This window comes from Pseudopodoces humilis, chromosome 3, assembly GCF_049639895.1.
Source record: "Pseudopodoces humilis isolate 2021_Gansu_Grassland_sample_001 chromosome 3, ASM4963989v1, whole genome shotgun sequence".
NCBI lineage: Eukaryota > Metazoa > Chordata > Aves > Passeriformes > Paridae > Pseudopodoces > Pseudopodoces humilis.
Window position 1 is genome coordinate 85,804,594 of NC_142202.1, and position 22,420 is coordinate 85,827,013.

General features: G+C 36.4%; 1 protein-coding gene across 7 annotated transcripts in view; it reads right to left on the reverse strand.

The window, feature by feature from the left end:
• Positions 1-22,420, reverse strand: part of ADGRB3 (adhesion G protein-coupled receptor B3) — a 443,295-nt gene that overhangs the window by 36,658 nt on the left and 384,217 nt on the right. For all 7 annotated transcript variants that reach the window (XM_088053237.1, XM_088053236.1, XM_088053238.1 and 4 more), the window contains 3 exons: positions 7,439-7,589; positions 6,806-6,875; positions 1,916-1,982 (listed from right to left, as the gene is read on the reverse strand). In XM_088053237.1, coding sequence (XP_087909363.1) covers positions 1,916-1,982; positions 6,806-6,875; positions 7,439-7,589 — 288 coding nt within the window. The remainder of the gene's footprint in view (positions 1-1,915; positions 1,983-6,805; positions 6,876-7,438; positions 7,590-22,420) is intronic.

A 22,420-nucleotide genomic window follows, 5' to 3' on the forward strand; every position in this document is an offset into this window, starting at 1 on the left:
AGCTTGAGTACTGTAACTTTAATATTTTGTCAGTTTTAATTGCAACAATAGATATCCTATCCCAGGAAAACCACTGCAATTTGAGTTCTCTGAACAGGGAAGAGCTAGTCAGAGCATAGTTCCTTTGTAAACATTTATGGCTCACGAGTGTGTTCCCACTTATGCAGAACCAGCCTGTGGTTTTCAGTATCTTCCTGCACATAAATCACTGTCTATGTCACTCATCAAAATGTCTGTCAGTTTTGAGCCCTGTTTGGCTGTAATTCTCTATTTTTGTTGACCAGATGAATTCCTGGGATGTCTTTTTATCTCCATTAAAGTAAACGGTCATGATTACTTTACATGATTACAACCCATGATCACATACATGGGTTGAAGATACAACCTAAGAAATTTAAGTGTTTCAGCTGTTGGACTTTGTCACTTAGGCACTTAATGTACATATTAATGGCATTTAATGGACAATTTAATGCCTACTATTATCCATTTGCATTACTGAACTGAACTCTATTAACCTGTCTCTGCATGGCCCTGCAAATAGGTAATACCAATTTTTGAATCTATTAAAGGAATGTTCCTTTTTTATTTATTAAAGATATTTTTCCTTTCAAACTAGTTTTTCAAGACCTGTGCCAAAACACCTAATTTTTGCTAGCTTGTCCTGCCAATTCTTTTTCAACTTTATTTTCAGCATTAACATTTTTCAGCTGATGTTATATAATTCTTTGGCTTCATACACTTAGGCTTAAGTGGCTGCATGGAATAGCTCCTTTCCACAGCTACCAGCTAATGGCAGGGCAAACTGCAACAGTGAACTTCCAACATCTCTGAACAAAGACTTGCCAATTAAACAGAGAACATACAGTTACTTCCATGTGAAAATTATAACTGGCTTTTTGTAAACATCCTTGGCTCCTCTACCATGACAAGCACTGTGAGTTGTACAAAAGGATCCTGGCTTGACTCCAGGCAATGATGAGACAAACTCTATGGGAGTAGTAAACATCCATTTCAGGAAAATTCACGTAGATGAATAACTATAACTTTGATGACTAATAAGACTGATTCTCTTTTACAAGAGAAAACCAGAAATAACCAGTGCTGATAGAGCTATCACAGTATAAAATTTCTGGAGTGGAAAGAGGAATTAGATTCAAAATCTGTAAGGGAAAAATGCTAAATAAATTGTTGTGAAAAATCTATATAGACTGCAGAGCAGATGTCTGATAGCTGATGGCACAGGTAGGATGTAATTTATCTTACCCTAAAGCAGACATATGAAATACTTCTGATGGTTTGATCTCTAAAAGTATCTATTTTTCTTCACTGACAATGAAATATGGCTGGGATATCTAAGTTAGATGCAGAAATCTACACTGCAGACAGCTACAATTAGGTAGAAATGAATCCTAGACCTAAATGCATGTCCAGAGATGTGGAAGATTAATATACAAATGAGTAACATTTCCCAACTATGACAATTTTTTCTTTGCCTTCAAAAGCAGTAGCCATGGAGAACTTGCTGGCAGGTTCCACTCCTTCTGCTGCTTTTGCTGGCACAGCAATCCACTGCCAAGCAGCACTCTATCAAGACTGTCACTGAGTTTCACAAGGCAGTGACAATTGCGTAGATGCTGCTGATAATAACTCAGTGATGCCTGTAACAAGTTTTCTGTGCCGCTAATCAGTACCTCATTCTTTCACAGCTTACTGTGTAAACATGGAGAGATAATTGGTATAAAGATGTGATATAATCAAATGAATCATGCATTCAAAATACTGAAGGTATGTTAAACAACAGTGATCTCAGTATTTACAGCAAAATGTGGTGTTGCTTTATAGCTAATCTTTTATAATGGAAGTAGCACTTTCTATCATTTCATACAAAAACAGTGGGAATTATATGAATGTTTACCAAGACAACAGCAGCTGCAGGTCCAACGAAAGCATAAAGTAGCCCTCCTTCCAGAGACAGCCAGCAGCTGGAAAGAACATTAGAGAAGAACTAACACAAATTAAAAATAAGTATAACACATTGTCAAGAAAGCATTAATAAATACTACAGCATATTTTTCTGATACAAGAGATTCTTCTGCACACACAAAATAAAATTGCTTTGCTGATATGATGAAGTAGAGACCTGAAAAATATTTTCATTACCAGTGGTTAACATTTCAAAATCTTTAATGTGACTTATACATAAACTGAAATGACCAAAATGTATAAAGAGCACAGTAGAAAGTAAGTTTGCAAATATTTAATTTCCTCTAGCCATGTATGATGAGTTAACTGAACAGACCTTGCCAAGTAGGTATCTAGAAACATTTCTAGCTTACCATATCTGATAGCTCTATACTTAAAAGTGATGAAATGATCAAGTACCTGAAATAGAGTACTTTAGAAAAAAAACAGATGTCTACGTATTCTATCATTTAATAACTGCTATTAGAACTACACCTTAAAGAGAGTATTTCCATTAGAGAAAAATCATATATGATATATGATCTGTTCTGTATTCTCTCTAATATTTTGCAAACAATTTAAATGTATATTTTAAAGCATCTGAAAACTGTATTTTCTGGAGACCTCCTAATCTCAGAGAGTTTGTCATTCTGCATCAGGGCTTTCACTGAAAACCATCAGATTTCCAAACACAGAGCACTTACAGAATCAAATTCTAAATATTTGATATACTATGATGTAAAGCTTTTCACATCTGCAAAAGAACAGGAGCTTCACACACTGAAGTAAATGCAGCTGTGCTATTTTCCCAGTGATTACACATTCAAAGAACAGCATGTTTATTTGAATGCGTGATCACACCTACATATAAGGAAACTCCAGTATATACATTCAAATAATTTACTTGGATTTCATACCCAGAAACATTCACATCAGAATCACACGTATCTTCTTTGCTTCCCAGTAATGCTTTTGTACTTCTCAAAACCGAGTGAAATAAATGCAAGCACATAATAACATTATTGGTCTGCTAGGGCTGGTATTCTCTCTGCAAAAAATAAAAGTGTTTTCCATTGCAATGAAGCCATGTGAAAACTGTCACATGAACGCCAAGGCACCAGTGTGCTAAATTCTGGAATGATAAATGGATGCAAATAGTTCCTATCTGCTTCACAGTTAAAAAGGTAGTACATGCCAAGCTATTTTACATCCTACCTCAAAAACCACTTACAACACTAATATTCAATTGTTTTTTGCAATGTCCAAGAAAAATGCTTTCAAAATTTTCTGCAGTTTTTCCTACTATTTTGTCAAAAGCTAGGTTATTATTGTTACTCTGGGAACACAGACTTCTGAGAGGGGGAAATGCATTCATAGTACACTTCCTTACCATTATGAATTTCTAAACTTAGTGAAGATGACCACTTTGATTAATTAGGACTTGTAATTTAAATTTTCATGTTTTGGGAGACAGAAGCTGCAATTTATAAAAGTATTGTATTTAAATTCATAAAAGTATCGTATTCATAAAAGATGTATTGTAGTTTGAACATAAATTTAGTTACCTGTGCTGAAAAAGGGTTCTAGAACAGTTTTTTCTAAATAAAAAATAAAAAACAGTTTCTGCCACAAAATTCTGTGAGACCAAGAAAATTCTGTCCCTCTCTTTTCCACGTTACCAAGTAAAATGGCTGTTCAAAAGAGCAATTTCCACTTAGAGGCAGCACTGGAAAAAAATGCAGAGGTTGTCCTTTTTTCACTTAACTTTTTCTTTACACAATCTCAATTTTCAACAGTCTGGATTTTCACCAGTGTGTAACATCATTGTTGCAATATATTCAATATTTTCTAGTTGATGACTGAAATTAAATTTTCCTCCGTCTTCTTCTGTTGAAGACTGTCTGCAGATAGCTTTTCAGATGCCTCCCTACACCACAGAGCAATTCTTGTTGATTTTTTACTATTTCTTCTTTCTCCTCTTTCTTTGCTCTGATACGGTTTTTTTCTGTGTTTTATAGTTGTTTTTATTTTGTTCTCCTGTTCTGTCTTCCTTCTCCCTGATGTGCACATAGCAGAAAGCCATATAAATTGATTAGTGTTAAGAGCAGCCACCAGTGGCTTTATGGGACTATGTTACATGGTCATAAAATTCTGCTGAGTGATGAAGCATCTGTACACTTCCTCCTGTGTCCTGTACATTTTGTGAGATGTTTGATACTCTCCAGGATGTTGTATTACTACTATTGGTTCCTTCTATAAGAAAGCATGGCAAGAGTATGACTATGACAGAATTTTAATTTTTACTGATGCAATAAATTCCTGGAATTTATCTGCACTGTATGTTAACATGAGGAGTTCAGACAGGTATATTAAGTTTTAGTAGTGGTGCTTTCATAGCTCTGATTGTCTGAAAAGAGATAGCAACAACATTTATTTGGGAAATGGCTGGAAAAAGCTATTATCTCTTCCAGATAACTTGAAATATCTAAAAACTTATCTCTGTAGGTTTTTTCACTATTTTTAGGAGACCCCTTCAGCTTTTGTATCTCTATTACTACAAGTGTCTGGGTGAAATATTTTTACTATGTAGTTTTAAACATACAGAAACCGATTAATATTAATAATAGGACTAATAATTAGGACTCAGAAAAAAGGCAGAAATTAGAGACTGATGATCACAGAAATGGCTCTAGCGTGAACAATTCAAGCACTCTCGTCATACATATACCTTACAGAACTGATAGGTGGTGCAAAGATTCTTGGACCTTCTCCTTTTCCATGAATCTCTACATGTGTGGGACCATGGAACTGGAATAAAATCCTCAATTTTCATTTTTAATGTTCTGCATTTAAAAGCTTCATTTTCAAAATGAGCATCTAAAAGAGCATGAATAGTTTACAACAGGGGGTGTTTCTGATAGCAGCATGTGGGTAATTGACTGCAGCCAATTAGGCAAACAGGAAAAATATAGTGTAAGCAATTAGAAAACTTACACAAGTGCTTTAGTTATGGTAGGAGGAGCAGAACAGGAGCTCTGCTTTTACACTGCTCAACAGTTGTCATGAGACACAATTCTTTGCTGCCTTCTGGAGTGGGACAGCACATCAGCTGGTGATGGAGGAGGAATCTCCATTCCTTGTCTTCACTGTTTTCCTTATGTAATTCTGATGTCAAATGCCAAGAAAACATATTTGCAAATAAGATGAGAAAGCTGAATTATGGTTCTATTTGTCCCTTGTACGCCTCCATTTGTTCTTTTCTCCCATAGTACCATGTCAGCTGGATTTGGATCCTGGGAGAAGAGCCATTACATGTACAGAGACCTGCTCTTTTTTACTTTCCAGGTTACTCTTAATGAATGTTTTGTTGCTTTGTCTGAATATTTCAGAATATCCTCTTTTAAAAATGCATTCAGCCCAGGAAGGAATCAGGATGCAATGTTAACTAAAGCAAGTACTCACACATGAATGATTTCAGAAGAGCAAATGTAACGGGATTAATCCTGCAAGGGACAAAGCTACATCCCCAGTTTGGGTCTGGATACCCTTATTTTGTGATTTGTAATTCTCACAGCCTAAATGGTTTTCCAGTTGTAGTCCAAGGACTAAATAATAAAAAAAGCCAGCAAGATGAGTCCATAGTTAAAAAAGAATTTAGAGGAGTAAGTTCTCAATATGACACTCAAAAGGGGGCTAAGACCACTATTGCATTTTCCAGGTCTAAGTGCAATTAAGCATTTCAGTTACACAAGACATTCTTCACTAAAAAACAAGATGCATGTTGTCACAGTTTGTAACTACAGAGCTTAATGGCTGGAGCTGGAACTCAGGAGGAGATTTGGTTTTGTATTCTTATCCACCCAGAGCTGGAGCGCCAAGTTGGTGAGACATACAGGGAAGGGAGGGGGAATCCTGATCTCACTCAGTGATGATGCTAAGGAGAATAATTAAATATTCATTGAAATGAGGACTTGACCTAACTCATCCACATCTCTGATGAATGCCCTCATTACCAGTCTACAGAGTCATATTTCCTCTTTCTGTCCAGATTGCATACTCAATTTCTTAGGCAACGTGAGGAGAGCTCCAAACAGGCTGACCAAAGGAAGCACACTCTTGCATACATAATGGTGGTTGGAGTGCTCCACTGGCAGGAAGAAGGCTCAGCTCCTTCATCAGAAGAACGAAGGGCAGACTCTCTGAGGAGTTAAATTTCCAAGGTGCTAAATACACACTGGAACCAGCGAGGTGGTTAAACAGGAACTGTATTAGTTGAATGTAAATGAAGCACACAAATTTCTTCCTGTCTGTCAAATACAGCACAGTCCAGGAAATGGGCTTGATCAGGGTGTCCAGGAGAGAGGGGATGGATGGGAGAACTGTTTTGAGATGTTTGAAGGGCTTTGGCTCCAAGCTGCTCAGGGGCATTCAAGTCGAGGTACCTGCTTGGTGTGCAGAAACCTGGGTGCCAAAGAGACTCTTGCCAGTACAGCTTTGGACATGTTTAAAGGTTGGCAGAGGACTACCCATAACATTTAACATTCTCTTTTATAAATCTATATAAATGTTAGGTGTCTAAGTGGACCTAATGCTTAGTATTTCTTAAAAGACTGCTATTTCAAAATCTCAAACAAAATCCAGGATTCCTGGTGCTTTGCTGAGCTCAGTCCAAGACAGTCATGCTGTTTTCTCTTTGTTCTTTTGTGGATCACTCAGCGACTCTCAGGGCAATTCCATGTGTGAATGGATACCTGTAGAGCCTTTAGAATGTGCTATGCAGTTCCTGATGGGTATGACAATCTTGATAATTAAAAACATAGTTTATCATTTCAGATTGACTTACTAGTGAGCCGTTCCATATCCTTTTGTCTTGGTAAAGCCTATTGATATTGCAACCACTAATGCTGGCAGTCCTGAAAAAAACCAAAACAGTAATAATCAGCAGATGCTGAGTAAAATATTGCTGTTCTGCCTGGACAAAAAAATGACAGGGCAAGCTAATGCAAAATGGACAATTTTACATGGAATGAATTATTTAATGAAGCACATTCCTATTGTAGGATTTGTTTTTCTGAAGCACTGGCAGGGAGAAGGACACTGTTTTCTGCCCACGGTGCACTGCTTTGATGTAGCTAAATTACTGGTACATTTGACAGGTCTTAACTAGAAAGAGGTTTCATGAATATTCATAGAATGTTTCTTTCTTGTTTTATTTTGATTTCTTGATATTACACTACTTTGCTGAAAATCTCCTAAAATTTTGTTAAAACGTATTTAGAAAAGAATGCCACAATATACCCCAGCATACCTTGAGCTTGAGATATAGTGGAAAGGCTTCTAACCTAGTTTTCCTTTTAGCAACATGCTGTATACTATCTTTTAGTTTTACTCATGAAAATTATGATATTCTTGACATTTCCACTGTATTAAATGTTTCATTCCAATGACTCTTAAGAAATTAATTTTACTGACTTACCCCATCCAAGGCACAGGAAACGCTTCCTTATGAGCCGTGTCCTAATTTTTCCAGTAACAGCCATATATGACTGCCACGCTTCTGTCAAAACCCAACAGAATGAAGCTAAGAAGAAGAAGTGTAAAAATGCGGTGGTTGTGGTGCAGATGCCCTGCAGGGAGCAAAGAGAAGCTCATGCTGAATACTTAGGGACACTCATTTCTGTTTTCAATTCAAAGAGTTGTCATATTCTATCATCTTGACCTTTATCCTTAGCATCAACTCTCCCTTTTCTCCCTTCATGATGTGGTGACCACAAAGAGCAAGAGAAAGAAAGAGAAATGTTGATGGGGATTAGGCAGAAGAGGTTTTGACTTGTTTTCCCAAACACTGAGTGTTCTCAGCAGGGACAAAAACACAAAATAAATCATGCCAGCAGATTTTTCTCCACACATTTACTTTGACCAGGGACCATCATAAAGCCATTTTGGTAAGCCAGTTACAAAATTACTGATTATAAAATCACACTGCGCTGAACAGAGAAAATGTGGGGATATAAATGCTCCTAATTACCAGCTATATTTTATTCCCCTCCATGAAAAAAGACCCTGATTATAAAATTTAAATTTGAATTTTTTACTTTTTATTTAAATTTTACAGATCGTTAACGTCTTGGAATATACTGCATTAGATATTTTTAGGCAGGTTTAAATATAATAACCTTAACAATTGCCCTGGATATTGTTTTTATGGGTATCAGTCATTTGTCATCTGAAAAGTATTTTGAGCACATGCAATTGGCTTTCTTTTGTCACTGTAGCCCTTAATTAAACTTGACATTATAGCTTACGTAAATGAGCTTCTTGGCATAAATGATGATCTGTGCTCCACTGTGTTGCTTAAAATGCCAGTAGCAGGCTATAAAATGCAGTCTGCATAGTACCCCAGAACCAAGACCACACCAGTAATGTTGAGAATATCATTATAGTACAATTTAAAGTGTCAAAATTATGTTAAGATTAAAGGAAAAAACAGTTGACACCCCCAACATCAATGAGGTAAATTCATGAAAAAATGAAAGTTGTAGATATTACTTTATGATCATTTCTTTATGCATCATACACATCTAATAGCTACCTTATATTTAGCCTTGTATTAAGGCTAGTCAAGAGTTTTTACTAAAATCCCAGCTGAGCAAATTATTTAGGGAGAGAATAGGCTTGCATATATTGCTGATTCAAGGCTGATAGGAAGGATATGACATTTATGACACCCATGTATTACACCATCCATGCTTTTAATTAATTTTAAATTCTTAATTACTTCCCAATATGTTTTGGGTTTAATTTTCTGTGGTGTTAATTTTTCCAGATTCTTATCTGAAATCAGTTGTGCTGGTTAATTCCAAAGTTATCTTAAATAAATAGCTGATACCAGCTGACATTAGCATTAGCTGACATCAATCTCTGAACTTTCTAAAATTTATGCACTTGAAGAGTCAAAATGTAATGCTTTCCTCCTTTGAATTTACAGATACGAAAAACATCTTGTCTTCAAACCCCAAGTCAAATTGTCAATTTAAATATAGAGGAAAGGGGTTCTGTAGAATTATATGCAAGAGAACTGTTGTTAATTAAAATAAACCCAACCAAGTAATGTAAACTGGAATAAAACCCCAGATCATGACAAGGCACTAGGTATTCCATCCTAGGTTTTGCCATTAATTCTTATGTTTATATGTCTCTAAGGTATATGGATTCATAAAATCTATCCAGTTAAAGCCTGACTAATAGCAGTATTTCCTGTACATGAAAATAAAAACCCCAACCCCCCACTTATTTAAAATGAAAGTTCTGCAGTGGAACACACAGTAAATATAATAGAAAATTCATAAATGTCCTTTCTTTAACTAGTTGGTTCATATGTTATGAATTTCTACTGTGCAATTTTAATTTGCTTTCCTATTAATGTTCTTGCAAAAGGTAGAGAGTTCTGTTGGAGAAAGAATTTGACAACAAAATTACTTTTGAGGAACAGTACGAAATCTTTTATGGAGGAACTGCATAGGTAAAAACACACCCTGATTAAAAAATAAAAGTGGATATACTATTTCCCTTATAAATAATGGAAATGCAAACAAATCCTGATCATTTTGGTGAAAACACTGCCATCTCTTATGGTTGACTTGAATGCACACTGTAGGATTTATTCATAATTTATCCTCTATATTGAAACAAAAGAGAAGATGATAATCTGAGACAAATGTGGACATGGCTACTGTGGAAGAAAGAACTGTGATAAAAATGTTAATGATCATGTTGAGCAGAAAATGAGAAGACAGAAGCAAATTTTATGAGATCTGTACTCTAGCTGGAATATATGACTGCTGATTATATCTAACTCTTCTGAGCAGCAGACAGGGGTCTTTAACAAACAACAATGGCAAGCCTGTATCAGTGATATAACAGTGCATTTGCATCACATGCCATCAGAAAGATGCAAATCAGCCTCAAAACATCACCAAACAACTGCTGTGGGATTGTGATGACAAGTTCATGTGCAGGCAGTGCTTGCAGTGAACTCAGCCTCCCTCCCTGAGAGAAGCAGTCCTGGCAAACAAACCTGCCCCCTCCCAGGCACAGCCATGGGCTCAGCACAGGTGTCCAATACCCCACTGGAAATCTGGCTTTTATCTACTTCCTTATACTTCCCCTTTGATAAATAAATAAGGAAACAATGCTGTTCTGTCTGGGAAAGGACTGTATCTGGGAAGTCAATTTCCAAATAGGAACAAAAATTCATTTTCACCAATGGTTGTTATTAAATGAGCCACTGAATATGTCAAATTTTAGAAGGGATATATTAGCATTTTTTTCTTTCTCACCAGATTATGGACTGCTGCCAATCACTCCTTCCTCTCCTTCTCTTCCTTGGCCAAGGACCACCACCTCCCCTCACCTTCCTGCACATGCAGCAACATCACTCAAACCTTGTGGCCCATCACTCACAGAAAGTTGCAGTGTGCCAGTCTGCCTGCACCAAGACATAGTGGTGCACATCTTCCCCATTGCTTTAGGAGGACATATTTCTCATTTGCTTCTAATTCTAGTTTATCAAAACTCACTGAATTAATTACCTGTGCTGAGGACCTGCCAACCTGCACCAAAATTAATTTAACAGCCTGATTTATTCACTATTTCTTCACGCTTCAGAAATTAAGTAAACTTTTACTCTAACCTCCTCTTCCTCCCATTGCTCTTGTTCTTGACTCCCCATATTTACTTGTAAGTGAGGGGAAGGTGTTTTCTGTCCTCAGAATGCATAGTTTCATGGACTTTAATTCAGTCTCAGGTATTAAGCTACCTGGATTATCCAAGACCATTCATCCCTTTTTAATAAACAATATATGATTGAAAGCAAGAACACACATCTGGCATCAAATTATCTCCTTCTCCCATACTTGTAAGACACCTACTTCAAATGAGTGTACTGAAGCAAAGCTGAGAAATCTAAAAAACAGTGGAAATTCAAAGCTAGATGTTCAAGTGATTAATATTTCTTATATAATAATGATGAGTGAAGTAGAGAATACATCAATTTTTATGACCTGCAAAGTAGGCCATAAATGTAACCTCAAAACAAGGATTTATCAACATTCTTTGAGCATCTGGCTCTTGTAGTTTGGGGTTTTTTAAAAGAAAAATTGTATTTTTTTAAATAGAAAATTATGTGGGGTTTTTTTGTTTTTTTTTTTTTTTTTAATAGCAGTGTCTTCTGCTATAGATCTTCCACACAAAGGCAAAGAGGGTTAAGTAAGAACAACTGATTCGTGTTCTGGCCCTGAAACTGGTTCTTTTTCCTACAACACACTTGTTGACTGTCTCTGGATTCTGATAAACAGTATAAAAATCAAAGCTATTTGAAGAAATACATGAAAAATGAAATCTATATTGGTGGTAACAAAATGAACAGGGCTAAAATCCAGATTATTTAACGAATCAGAAATAGGAAGTAGAAAACCATTTAAATAATAAAATTTCTTAGAGATTGGAATCTTGCCTTTGACTTATCTCTGCAGAGATAAGCCTAAGGAGATAAATTAAATGGGTGCTATTCTTATGATGTTCTGATCATGCACTGAGTTCACAAAGAGCACCTAAAGACCAGAATAATGAATAAATGAAACAAAGAACAAAACAAAGATAATGCAAAAGACACAATAAAAAGCAGAAAAGTAATTCTATGACAAATCAACTCTCAAACAGTGTATCTTTCCCTTTTTTAAATAAAAAATGTAAATTCATAAAAGAAGATACTGCTTATTATTCTGAATTTCATTTTTTTTATTATCGCCTATTTTTGAACTGATTTGGGCAGTACACTATCTTTGCCTCAGGAGTAGCTGACTGACAGAATACAAGGATAGAGGATATTGGACAGATATTGTTGAATGCTAGATTAAATACTGATTTATAAAGAAAAGTGACATTAAAATAGTTGGACATTCAGAGACTGTGGGAGAAGGAAGTAAGAACTTTCTTTTCAGGAGTGCTTTTCTGGAAGACAAACATCCTTTCAATGAGAAAAAATATACCAAGGGGGGCTGTCTCTTCAGCTGCAAACATATTTGAAACTCTTAGGATCTTAAAGGGTCTGAGAAATCATAGTTGAAGTCTTACAGGTTTCTCTTCCAGGATCATTAATGTGTCTGACACCGTACAGCTTTGAAGATACCATTTTAAAAAATCCAGTGTTCTTTTCTTTTGACATATTCCAGTGCTGCTAACACCACTTGTTCAAGCAAAGAACTCAGGAAATTGGATACTGATATTGAAAATAGCAATATAGTAGAAATAATTGTTCTAAAATAATGGTGGTTTTTTTTTTCCTTTGGTTGGGTTTTGTTTGTTTATTTGTGTTTTCAACCAACAGCTATGAAACTATTTGTTTTAATTAACACAAAGGAAAATGTAGGGATCTTCTGAAAGTCTTTTCTGGTGTCCCTAGCAGTTGAACTTCAATACATTTTGTTCTGATATCTGACATGATAGCCGAGAATAATTATCATTTGACTTGCATTTGTGTGATGAGATATGCACATTTAACTATTATATTTTAGGATTCTATATGCAGTACAAGACAATACGAATGGGAGCCTTTACTTGGATTTTTAAAGCAAGATGTTTTTGCAGTGCAACAGCAGTAATCTTTGAGTAGTTGGGTGATCTGCCTTACAAAGATAATGAGTGATAACTAAGGACACTCAATTTTTTTTGTCTTTCTACTCGATCATTTTGTTTACTCACAACAAACAAGATGCCTTTCTAGGTTCTGATAAATAGCATATAAGCTGGCTGTAAATGACCCAGCTCTTTCTGCAGTTCCTTTGATTTAGTTTACAATTACACTCCCATCTTTATCAACAGCATGGCAATCTCACAGCAAATGTTTTTCAGTATCAAATTTTATTTTTCTTTTCTTTTTGATATCATATGCAAATTATCATAATAGCTGCTAAACTTTGGGACCATTTCATGTGCCCAGTCTCAGGGTGTAATATAATTTGTTCAGCTTGATTTAAGGCTTTTCTTCTTTTCTGGAATCTGTCCTTTTATTTACAACATAACCACAGTGATCCTACTGCAACAGTATAAATGTATGTGGAAGTAAACTTCACACTTTAAATTGTAATTTTTCTCTGCATTTGTGTTTTCCACATATACTTTCAATATCATTATTTTCTCCTAAAATTTCTTTAGATTTTACTGAAAAATTCAGTTCCTGCTCCTTTTACGAGGTTTAGAAACACCTTGAAGGTGTTTCTAAAAATCACCCCTCTATGAGTAAAGCATTTAAAATCCTCTTTTCACACTTATGAAGACTAGTCAGAATGTCTCCTATTTTTCCCAGGTGCAGAGTTCAGCAATAGAAGTGCTGTTTATATGTGATGCACTAGAAATATATGGAGCCTTCTTTTTAACATCTGCCCTTCACAGATGTTAAAAACTTTCTTCAAAGTTCTCCCTTGATAGCTGCCACCTCTATCACTCATATCAACAACCTCTGCATTTAAATCTCATACATATAGTTGTACTGCAGCATCAGTTATGTCTATGGGGTTTACTCAAAATAATTCTTCTACTAGCCACTATTCTTCTCCAGATCTTCTAATACACATAATACAAAATAATTCTATCAACTAGATGTGAAGGGATAGTCTCCTGTCTTTTTGGGTGGAAAAGAATTCATTAAAGTTTCTAGCTGCATGTGCAAACCTTTCTCACTCTGTCATGTGGCAGAATGTCTACACTATTAACAGCAAAGGTATCCTTTATGCACTGGCATGTGCATAAATTGTTAGTGAATTCCTTGGCACAGTTTTGACCTGGGAAAAACTGTTCTCCCAGCCCAGGCCCACACAGAGACTGAAAGAGAGCCTGGGCCAGGAACCCTTTCTGACAGTCTGCTTGCACTCAGTGTCCTCCTGCCCTGGATGTAAGGGACAGAAGCTGTGTTGTGCTCATTTGCCTTGGGCTATAGAAATATGTGTGGCTCATTTTGGTGACTAGGTGGGCTAGAGGCAAGAAATCCAGCTGGATAATTCATATTATGCTGAGCAATGACTAATATATGAGACAGTAAAATTCATTCCATGTTGTTTGCAGCATTCTCTGGAGACTGTCAGTACAAAGCTCAGGTTTGTATTGTTTAACTCAGAATTGCTTTCTTGGTGACGTGCCTACAGTAAATTGAAAGCCAGGTGGAAGACAATTCTCATACAATTTCCTTACACTCGTACTCATTTTAGTCCTCTGCCTGGTTTGGATTGTTATTGCCAGGTTATATTTAAGCAAATGAGTTTTGCACAGGCAGTATCACAGAACAGGTTACTCAGAGGCAATTTAATTTCTTCGATTACAAAACCTGGCAACAGAATCTCTTCCCTTCTGCCTTTGTGCTATGAAGACGTGTGTTTTCCTGAGCAGGCAGGAAATGAAGGAATAGAATCCTCTACTTGCTCACAGGATTAATTCAGAAGTCAGTGGAAAGACCCATTAATTTAAGTGGGCTTTATACTGGGTGTTACACCTATAGAATAAGGGATGAAATGTGCATGAGCAGAGGCTTGTGATTTTATTTCTTATCTTAAGTGCTTTAAATGTTTACAAAGTATTGGATGAGCATGTTTTCTGGTAAATGAATATGGTGTACTTCACATCATGAATACATCGTGTTGACTTTGATGTTAAACACTTTAAACAAGGTAAACGTCAGCTCTGTCAGGAAAAAATAACTTAATATTTTAACTGTGACCTCAGATAAATGTGTTTTGAAGTTTGTGAAGCTCAGAACGAGAGGTTTACAGGCAGATAGAAAAGAAATTAAGAAGCCCTTTAAAACTCTAAAGCATAAATTTATATAATTTTTTTTCAATTCCTTCCTGACTAATTAGTCTCAAATTGCTGTCACTGTTCTGTAATAGTGATGCTTCCCTGTGCCAGAGAAGACTATTTTCTAAGTGTCCTCTTTAAATTGTTTTTTTTTTTGTTTTTTTTGTTTGTTTGTTTTGCTTTTTTTTATAATACAAAGTCATGATGCTCAGTTTAAGTAAAAAAGTGGAAATCACTGGTATGCTTTCTTAAAACAACTTCTTCATTACTGAACTATTGAGGAATGAGAATTAAAAAATTAAATTGAAACTGATGCTATCCTGAAATATTGCTCTATGGTTTTTTGAGGTTTTGCATCACCAAGTCTGAAAGATTTATTATTCAAAGAAGGATAAATGTAGATTTGTGGATAAAATTTAGATTTTTTTTTAATTGATGGACAAGCAAAATCCACCTGGTATTTCAATGGAAAACCATGGAAAAATTAGTTATGTTCTTGTACATCATTGTGGGTAACAGCAATATAGAAGCAGAACTGAAGGTGCAGTGTGAACATAAGGGACCGTATTCATATTGATGCATGCACAGTTTGGCCTGAAAAGTCTCTGCGTCTGGGTGTGACTCAGAAGAGAAAAGAGAATGCATGTTGGCTGTCAGAACACTTCTGCTGGGCTGTCAGAAAGACTTCTATTTACTTGGGAACTATGCAAATTAGCATATAGATTATGGATCAGTAATAGAAAAGCTTCACTGATGTTATTACATTTTGATTTTCAGGACAGTTGTTTCTCAGGAACTGTTTTTAGGCTCTGAAAATTCCATATTGCTTTAATTTTAAAATATGGAATGTGTAGTGTGTGCTGTTAAATGAAGACAAACGCTCTTGGAAGATTTGAAGAGATATAATGAGACAGCTACATTAACAGTGAAGAAAAAGCTGTTTGGCTGGAACATACGATGTGCTGTATAATCATTTCAGCTTACTAGGTAAAGATATTCAGCTTTTTAAATCTCTCTTTGGGTTGGTGCAAGTAATACTAAGTAATAAGAAATATTCTTTTTGCATTAACTATATGGCAATACCTGTTTGGAGAAGAATGAAGACTACAAGAGCTCGTAGTCAATTAGTGTGATGAGCAACCCATATTCTAAAGGTCCTGAGTCTTCCTAACTTTAATTTATTTAAAAGGTCATGATGGGGACTTTGTGAGTAGCTAGGGGCAATGAGCCAGAATTGGTAATGAAGAGGTGGCTGAGCTAAGCACAAGGGTTACACATGAGTCAACCATGTCAGCAAAGAAAAGAGTGGTTCTGAGCACAGTTGAGAGGGATCTCCCTGTGGAGTTCTGAGAAAAAGAGGAGGAGGTGTCCAGGCACAGACAGAGGCAAGGAATTGAAGGAGCTTCCTTGAAAAGATGGCATAATGTGAGAGGGTAGTAGAATGGATACCGATACGTGAGACTTAAGATTTCTACATGAGGATGCAAATGCAGCCGTTGTAAACAGACGTCCCAGTGAAACAAATTACCAGGAAAAGCCACCATTAGGTAGACAGAAAATACTGCCTTGTGTTGCCCCCCAGTGCAACACATTCTTGTAAAAGCATTTTTTCTTCTAAGAAAATGTGGTTTCATGTGAATATCACTACTCTTAAATCACAAAATCTGTTTTCTGTATTTTAGATTTTGATGTTATTTGCTAACAATAAAATTGCTGTAATTTTAGAGAGTTACCTCAGCAATCAAAATGATGCCTGGAATGAGAAGTTCAACAACAAAGCCTGCGGTTGTCTTTCAGTTAGTCTGACTGTGATGATTATAATCCTGCCATATGAAAACAGTCCATCTTCTTGTCTGGGACACTGATGTCAGCAAAGATTCCTTCTCTGCTTATCTGTAAGAGCTTCATCTCTTTACATGATTGACTGAAACCATTGAAGGGATAGCTTTGCAATGCTATTACAACAGTGCCACATGTCACCCACCTTCATTCTTATTCCGTTTTTTTTTTTTTTAATCATAGTGGATACATATGTCTTAATAGTCTTTACATAAGAGTAATAACATGAAAAGGATAATTTTGTCCCTAAGAGCATCCTCAATTTAAAGTATACTCAGTTCTCCTCCAAGGACAACGTCTTTTAGGATTAGCAGTACGGAGACAGTAAGAAATTGTCTTTTTGAAAGAAGTAGTTTAAGTCCAAAACAGAAAGAATCCAGGAAAGGGAGACAGTATCTACATTATTTTGGCAATCCAAAGTCTTCTCATACCACATAACTTCTATTTATTTTTTAAAAATAACAGATAAAGCAAATTTTTTAAAGATATTCTATGGTTACATCTATTTGTACTTGCTAACAAAATGGGTAAGAAAGCATTCACTCATGCTTCAGCTAGCTGGAATGATACAGAAAATGTCTGTTAGTAAATTTCTTTCTACTCCAAAATAAAGTGGCCACATCCAAACTGGTCCCTTGCCAGTTTCAACTACCCCAAGCTTGCGGAATTGACTGGGATAATGCTAGCTAGTGTGGGACAAAATCATGCCAGGAGGCATGCTAATTATTCCAGAGTATGGATGACTTTATGCCAGTGCTTGGGGTCATGCCCACCTACAGAAGCATGTAGAACACTTTGACTTTGTTCTCTTACCCAGTAAAACATGAAGTGGGCTTGAGCAAATGTGGTGGGCTGACCTGGGCCAGCAGCTAAGCACCCACCTAGTCACTTGATCTCTCCCCCAGCAACATGGGGAAGAGAATCAGAACAGCAGAAGTGAGAAAAACCTGTGGGTCGAGATAAAGATGGTTTAATAAGTGAATGGAAAAAAAGCCTGCACCAAGTGATGCAAAAGCAGTCGCTCACCACCTCCCACCAGCAGACTGTTGCCCAGCCAGTCTCCAAGCAACAGCCACCTTTAAAAGACCAGTGCTGGTTGTATTGCTGAGCATGTTGTCATACAGTATGGGATAACTCTTGGTCATTTGGGGTCAGCTGTCCTGGCTCTTCTCCCTCCCAACTTCTTATCCACCTCAGCCAACTCACTGCCAGGGAAGCTGAGTGAGGTGAAGTCTTGATGCTGTGTAATCACTGCTCAGCAGTAGCTAAAACATCAGTGTGTTAACAACACTCTTCTGATTCAGAAATCCAAACCACAATACTATACAGGATTCTGTGAGGAAAATTATTAGCTCTATCTCAGCCAAACCCAGTATAGAAACCTAAAAATGAACCTAAATGCAGTGTGTGTGTGCACGTGTCCCCATGCATGCTGATGAACAAAGGGGAACAGATACTTTTGAATGTGTTCATAGAATGTGTAGACATACACTCACAAACAGGTACTTTAAAAAAAAAAATAATGCAAATGCACCTGAAAGCTGTTTATGGGATACATGTATGTTTATATGTAGTTCAACATTTTTACTGTTTCTTTTATCTCAAAACCCAATTTAATATTTTTTTTTTTTAGAAATATATATTCTTTCCCCATAGCCTTAGAATCAGAGCACATTATCACACTAGCAAAGCAAGTGGAGGTAGAGTGACCTTGTATGCATGGCAAAACAATATTTTCAGCAGACAGAAGACAGAAGAGACTGCTTTACAGCTCTGTATCAGTTCTTGTCAACCTGTGTACGTGAGAGTGAATGCAGAGTGAAGGGAAAGAACAGAATCTCCACTCTGGGCCACTGGCAGTGGCAATGTGAACTTATTATACAATAGCATCATGAATCACAGTAATTTCTCTTATGGTAATGATATTAATTTCTAATGCCTTTAATGCATTAGCCATGGGTTGTTTCGGAGGCCATCCATTTTTTGTTCATTCAGAGATACACATAATGGCAATGAAGCTTCCTCATCCTCAGGATTAAATTGCATCAGGAAGACAGAAATTCCTAATAGAGGGCTTTACTTAACACAAAACAAACAATACAAAAAATTAGGTTATAAATTTAGAGTCCCTTTAAATATAGAAGAGGGAAAATATTGAGTAATTATGTATTTCCAATGATTTTAATGAAATCTCAGCAATTTTCACATAGGTGGAAGATTGTAGATCTGCGGATACTTATGCACACTGAGGAAATCAAAGGAGGCAGTTTCTTGTCATTTTATACCATGACTACTGGGATTATGGAAAATGAGATAATTCATAGAAGCTGAAAGAGAAAAGCAATAGTATCCACAACCAGAGAGCAGAGACTGTGACCACAGATATATGTAGAAGTTTGATTGAGAATGGGAAGGAGAATAATAGGTTAAAAAGTCAGCTAATATTTTGACATTAGTTTCTATTCATTGCTTGCACAAGAAAGATGTCAAGAACTTTTTTTCTCATAAAGGCTGAAACCATTTATGCTCTGTCTTTGCATTGTCTTCCAGAAAGGAGGAAATTCTGCATGGTATCACATTCATTCAATTCTCTTTATCTGCTATGTTAAACCAGTAAGATAAAAGGTTTAGTATTTATGAAAAAGCAGTGTGGAAACTTTCACAGTGATTCCTTTAGCATGATTTTAAAAATCTGTAAAGTTGTGATTATTAAAGGACACCATGAAAACCTGGTTGTTTTAAAGGAACAAAGAATTGATTTTGTAGAACACTCATATGCAGCAGAAAGAGCTGTAACTAATAAAAGCTCCTCTATCATATTACTTCAAGCCAGGATTCTTGAATAAGGGAAATAGGAGTCATTTTATTGGCTCTGGCATTCCTGTCTGTATTCCACTTCCCTCTGCTTCTTCTCATAGAGCCAAAGAAAAGGTTTAGCTGAGTTAGTCCATACTTATGTTGTAAGGTAATGTCAGCACAATCTGGAGGAGGAACCTGGGACAGCATTACTTTTAGGATAGCATTGGTTCCTCACAGATACCAGCAGGAAGAAGGTTCTCCCTCCTATATGTTCTAAATATATTCTCCCTATGGAAGTGACTGTAACGAGCCTTGTGAGGGTGCAAAGCTCTCTATAAGGCCTCATATCTACTGGTTTCACTTTTGTTTAACTCCCAGGGAGTCTAAGAACATGAGCTTCCTGCTGGGAACAAAAGAGGTTTTCAAATGAGGAGGGAAAAATTCTGTGGAGAGAGTGCATAGAGATTTCAGCAAGATGATCCACAGAGAACTAGTGCCTAGCAACATGATAGCTTTCTTCAGGAGGGCATTACCTTAGATAATGCTTTCCAAGGAATTTGAAGAGCTGGCCATTAAAGATGCCTACTGCAATGAAAGAGTTACAGTGTCTTGATATTTCAGGAAGCAGGAGGAAACCAGAATGTCTACATGATCAATTTGATATAAATTAAATCCAATATAAATTTCTGAGCAGTGGACATCTAAGCAGTGACAAGAGGAAGCAGGCAGTGTACAAATTCCCAATTATGAACATTGGTTTAAAAGGTATTTTATTCTTCTATCACATGAAAGAAGATGGCCTGATATTGCCATAGTTATTTAGGTTAATTAATCTGCTGCTCCACCCATAGCAGAATAGTGGCCACTTAAAAACACACACACAGAAGATATTAATGTTTTATAAGAAGGTGATTTGTAGTCCCTAATAACGTGTATGAGATCACTGTGTGAATGAACACATATTTTACCAGAGAGGATGGACATACACCTTACAAGCCTACACCTTTGCTTCTTTTACTCCAGATCTGTGAACTGTATGTGCTCTGTGCCTGAGTCAGGCTGCAGTCTCCTTGAGAGAGGAGCCCTGGTGCTCTCCCTCTGTGTTGGTGCAGAGCCCAGCACTCCAGGACACCTGATAAACATGATTTCCAATAGCATAATCACTCAGGGCAATGCCTTGACAGAAGTTTAATTCTAGTGGTGTCTTTACCTCAGGGGATTTAATATAGCTTTCAGCATAAATAAATCAGTGGAAGTCAGGTAGGAAAAGAGCAAGTGCATTTTTTAAAGTCCTGTTATACATATTAGTCAAAGGGCAAACAGAATTGCTCAGTTTACAAAACTGCCAATTTATCTTCACCCCACATATCTGAAGAAGGACTGATTTTGCAGTGTTACTTACCCAAATCTATCACTGCTTAATAAATTACTCATGTGTGTCTGGCTGCCTCTTGTCATTGATTTTAGTTCATCAGCTTTAAGTGTGCTATTTCCTTGTTCTTTCCTTCATTAATATTACCTTCTCAATCCATGCTAGGAATGTAGTTTCTAAAGATAAATTGTTTTCAGCCCTTGAAGGTGGCAATGCTGTGATGGCTTTATGGTAAGTGCTTGCTACTAATTACTTTAGAACTACTGTTTAATAAACTTCATCCAGATGCAGGGGCTATTTAGTGGCTTTTTTTTTACCCCCTCTCCCGTAAATAACTTTGCTAATTTTAGCCATTAAAAATATTTTTAAAACTATTTTTTTACTATTTTATTTTACATTTAGTTGGCCAATTGTAAGACAGCTTGCTATCTATATGTGGTATGAAAGGACTGGTTGATATTATTGACATTCTTTTTTTAAAAAAACTTTTCTGGTGAAAACACCCATTTTAATAACTCAATTGATCTCAGTAAACTACCACCAATACATTTCAAAACTTCCTCTTAGAGTTTCTTATTCTAAATCAAAAATTATCTAATATTAAATTTTCAATTAAATAAATTGCAGAGTTTATAGTATTTGTAAGAAAATTGCTGATGCTTAAAAATATAAGCACATTCTGATGAAGCTGAAATGATGACACTTTGGCTTGTATCACAGCACTCTGGGTTTTGCATGAAACATAACAGCCAACAGGATGCAGCCGATCATCTGCAATTTTGTCTGAGTGTTGGATACACATGAATCAGTCTCATCTGTGGTGCTTTTTAAAATTTACTTCCAGTTATTGTGAGTGACTGTAAAGACAAACAACTCTGCTCAGGATACAAATAATGTAATTTGCATTCAAATAAAATTTTAAGTGTTAGAAGTAGGATGCTCAATCTATTATTTTATTTTTATGTCATTGATACACAACAAAAATTGAAATGTGGAATCGCTGCTTTAGGATTTGAAGGTAGCCAAAGTGATAAATGAGTTTAAAGTGGAATAGAGAATAGTCTGACTGATGGATGCTTTGGATGGAGTCCTGGTTCAGAAAATCTTTAAATTGCTCACTGCAAAAAGTCATGAAGTGATATCAGAGATAGGATCATTCATTCCCTGTTTCTGTAGTCTTTCCTGTATGTCTGGTTAATGTAGACAGCACAGTGAATAAGGCAGATCACTGAGCTGAGCTGATACTGCTGTTGTTATGTTCTAAAGCTGGCAGGTAGCTCAATTATACCAGATAATTTTAAAAATCAGATCACTTCATGAGGGATAAGAATTCTTCCAGTGTGAAGAAAATCTCATTCATCTACACAGGCACTCCTCTGGTGTCTGTTCCACCAAGGTCCAGATCCTCAGTAAAACTCTTCTGCAGATAGCCCAGACCAGCACCAGCTGCCTTCACTCCAATACTGCACAGGACTATCATCCTCACTTCATTACAGACATCACTCCTCAGTTTTCCCTTTTTCCCTCCAATAAAGAACATACATTTCAGACCTACTAGTCTTATATTAAACTTTGACTTATTATAGGTAAAAGGGATTATCA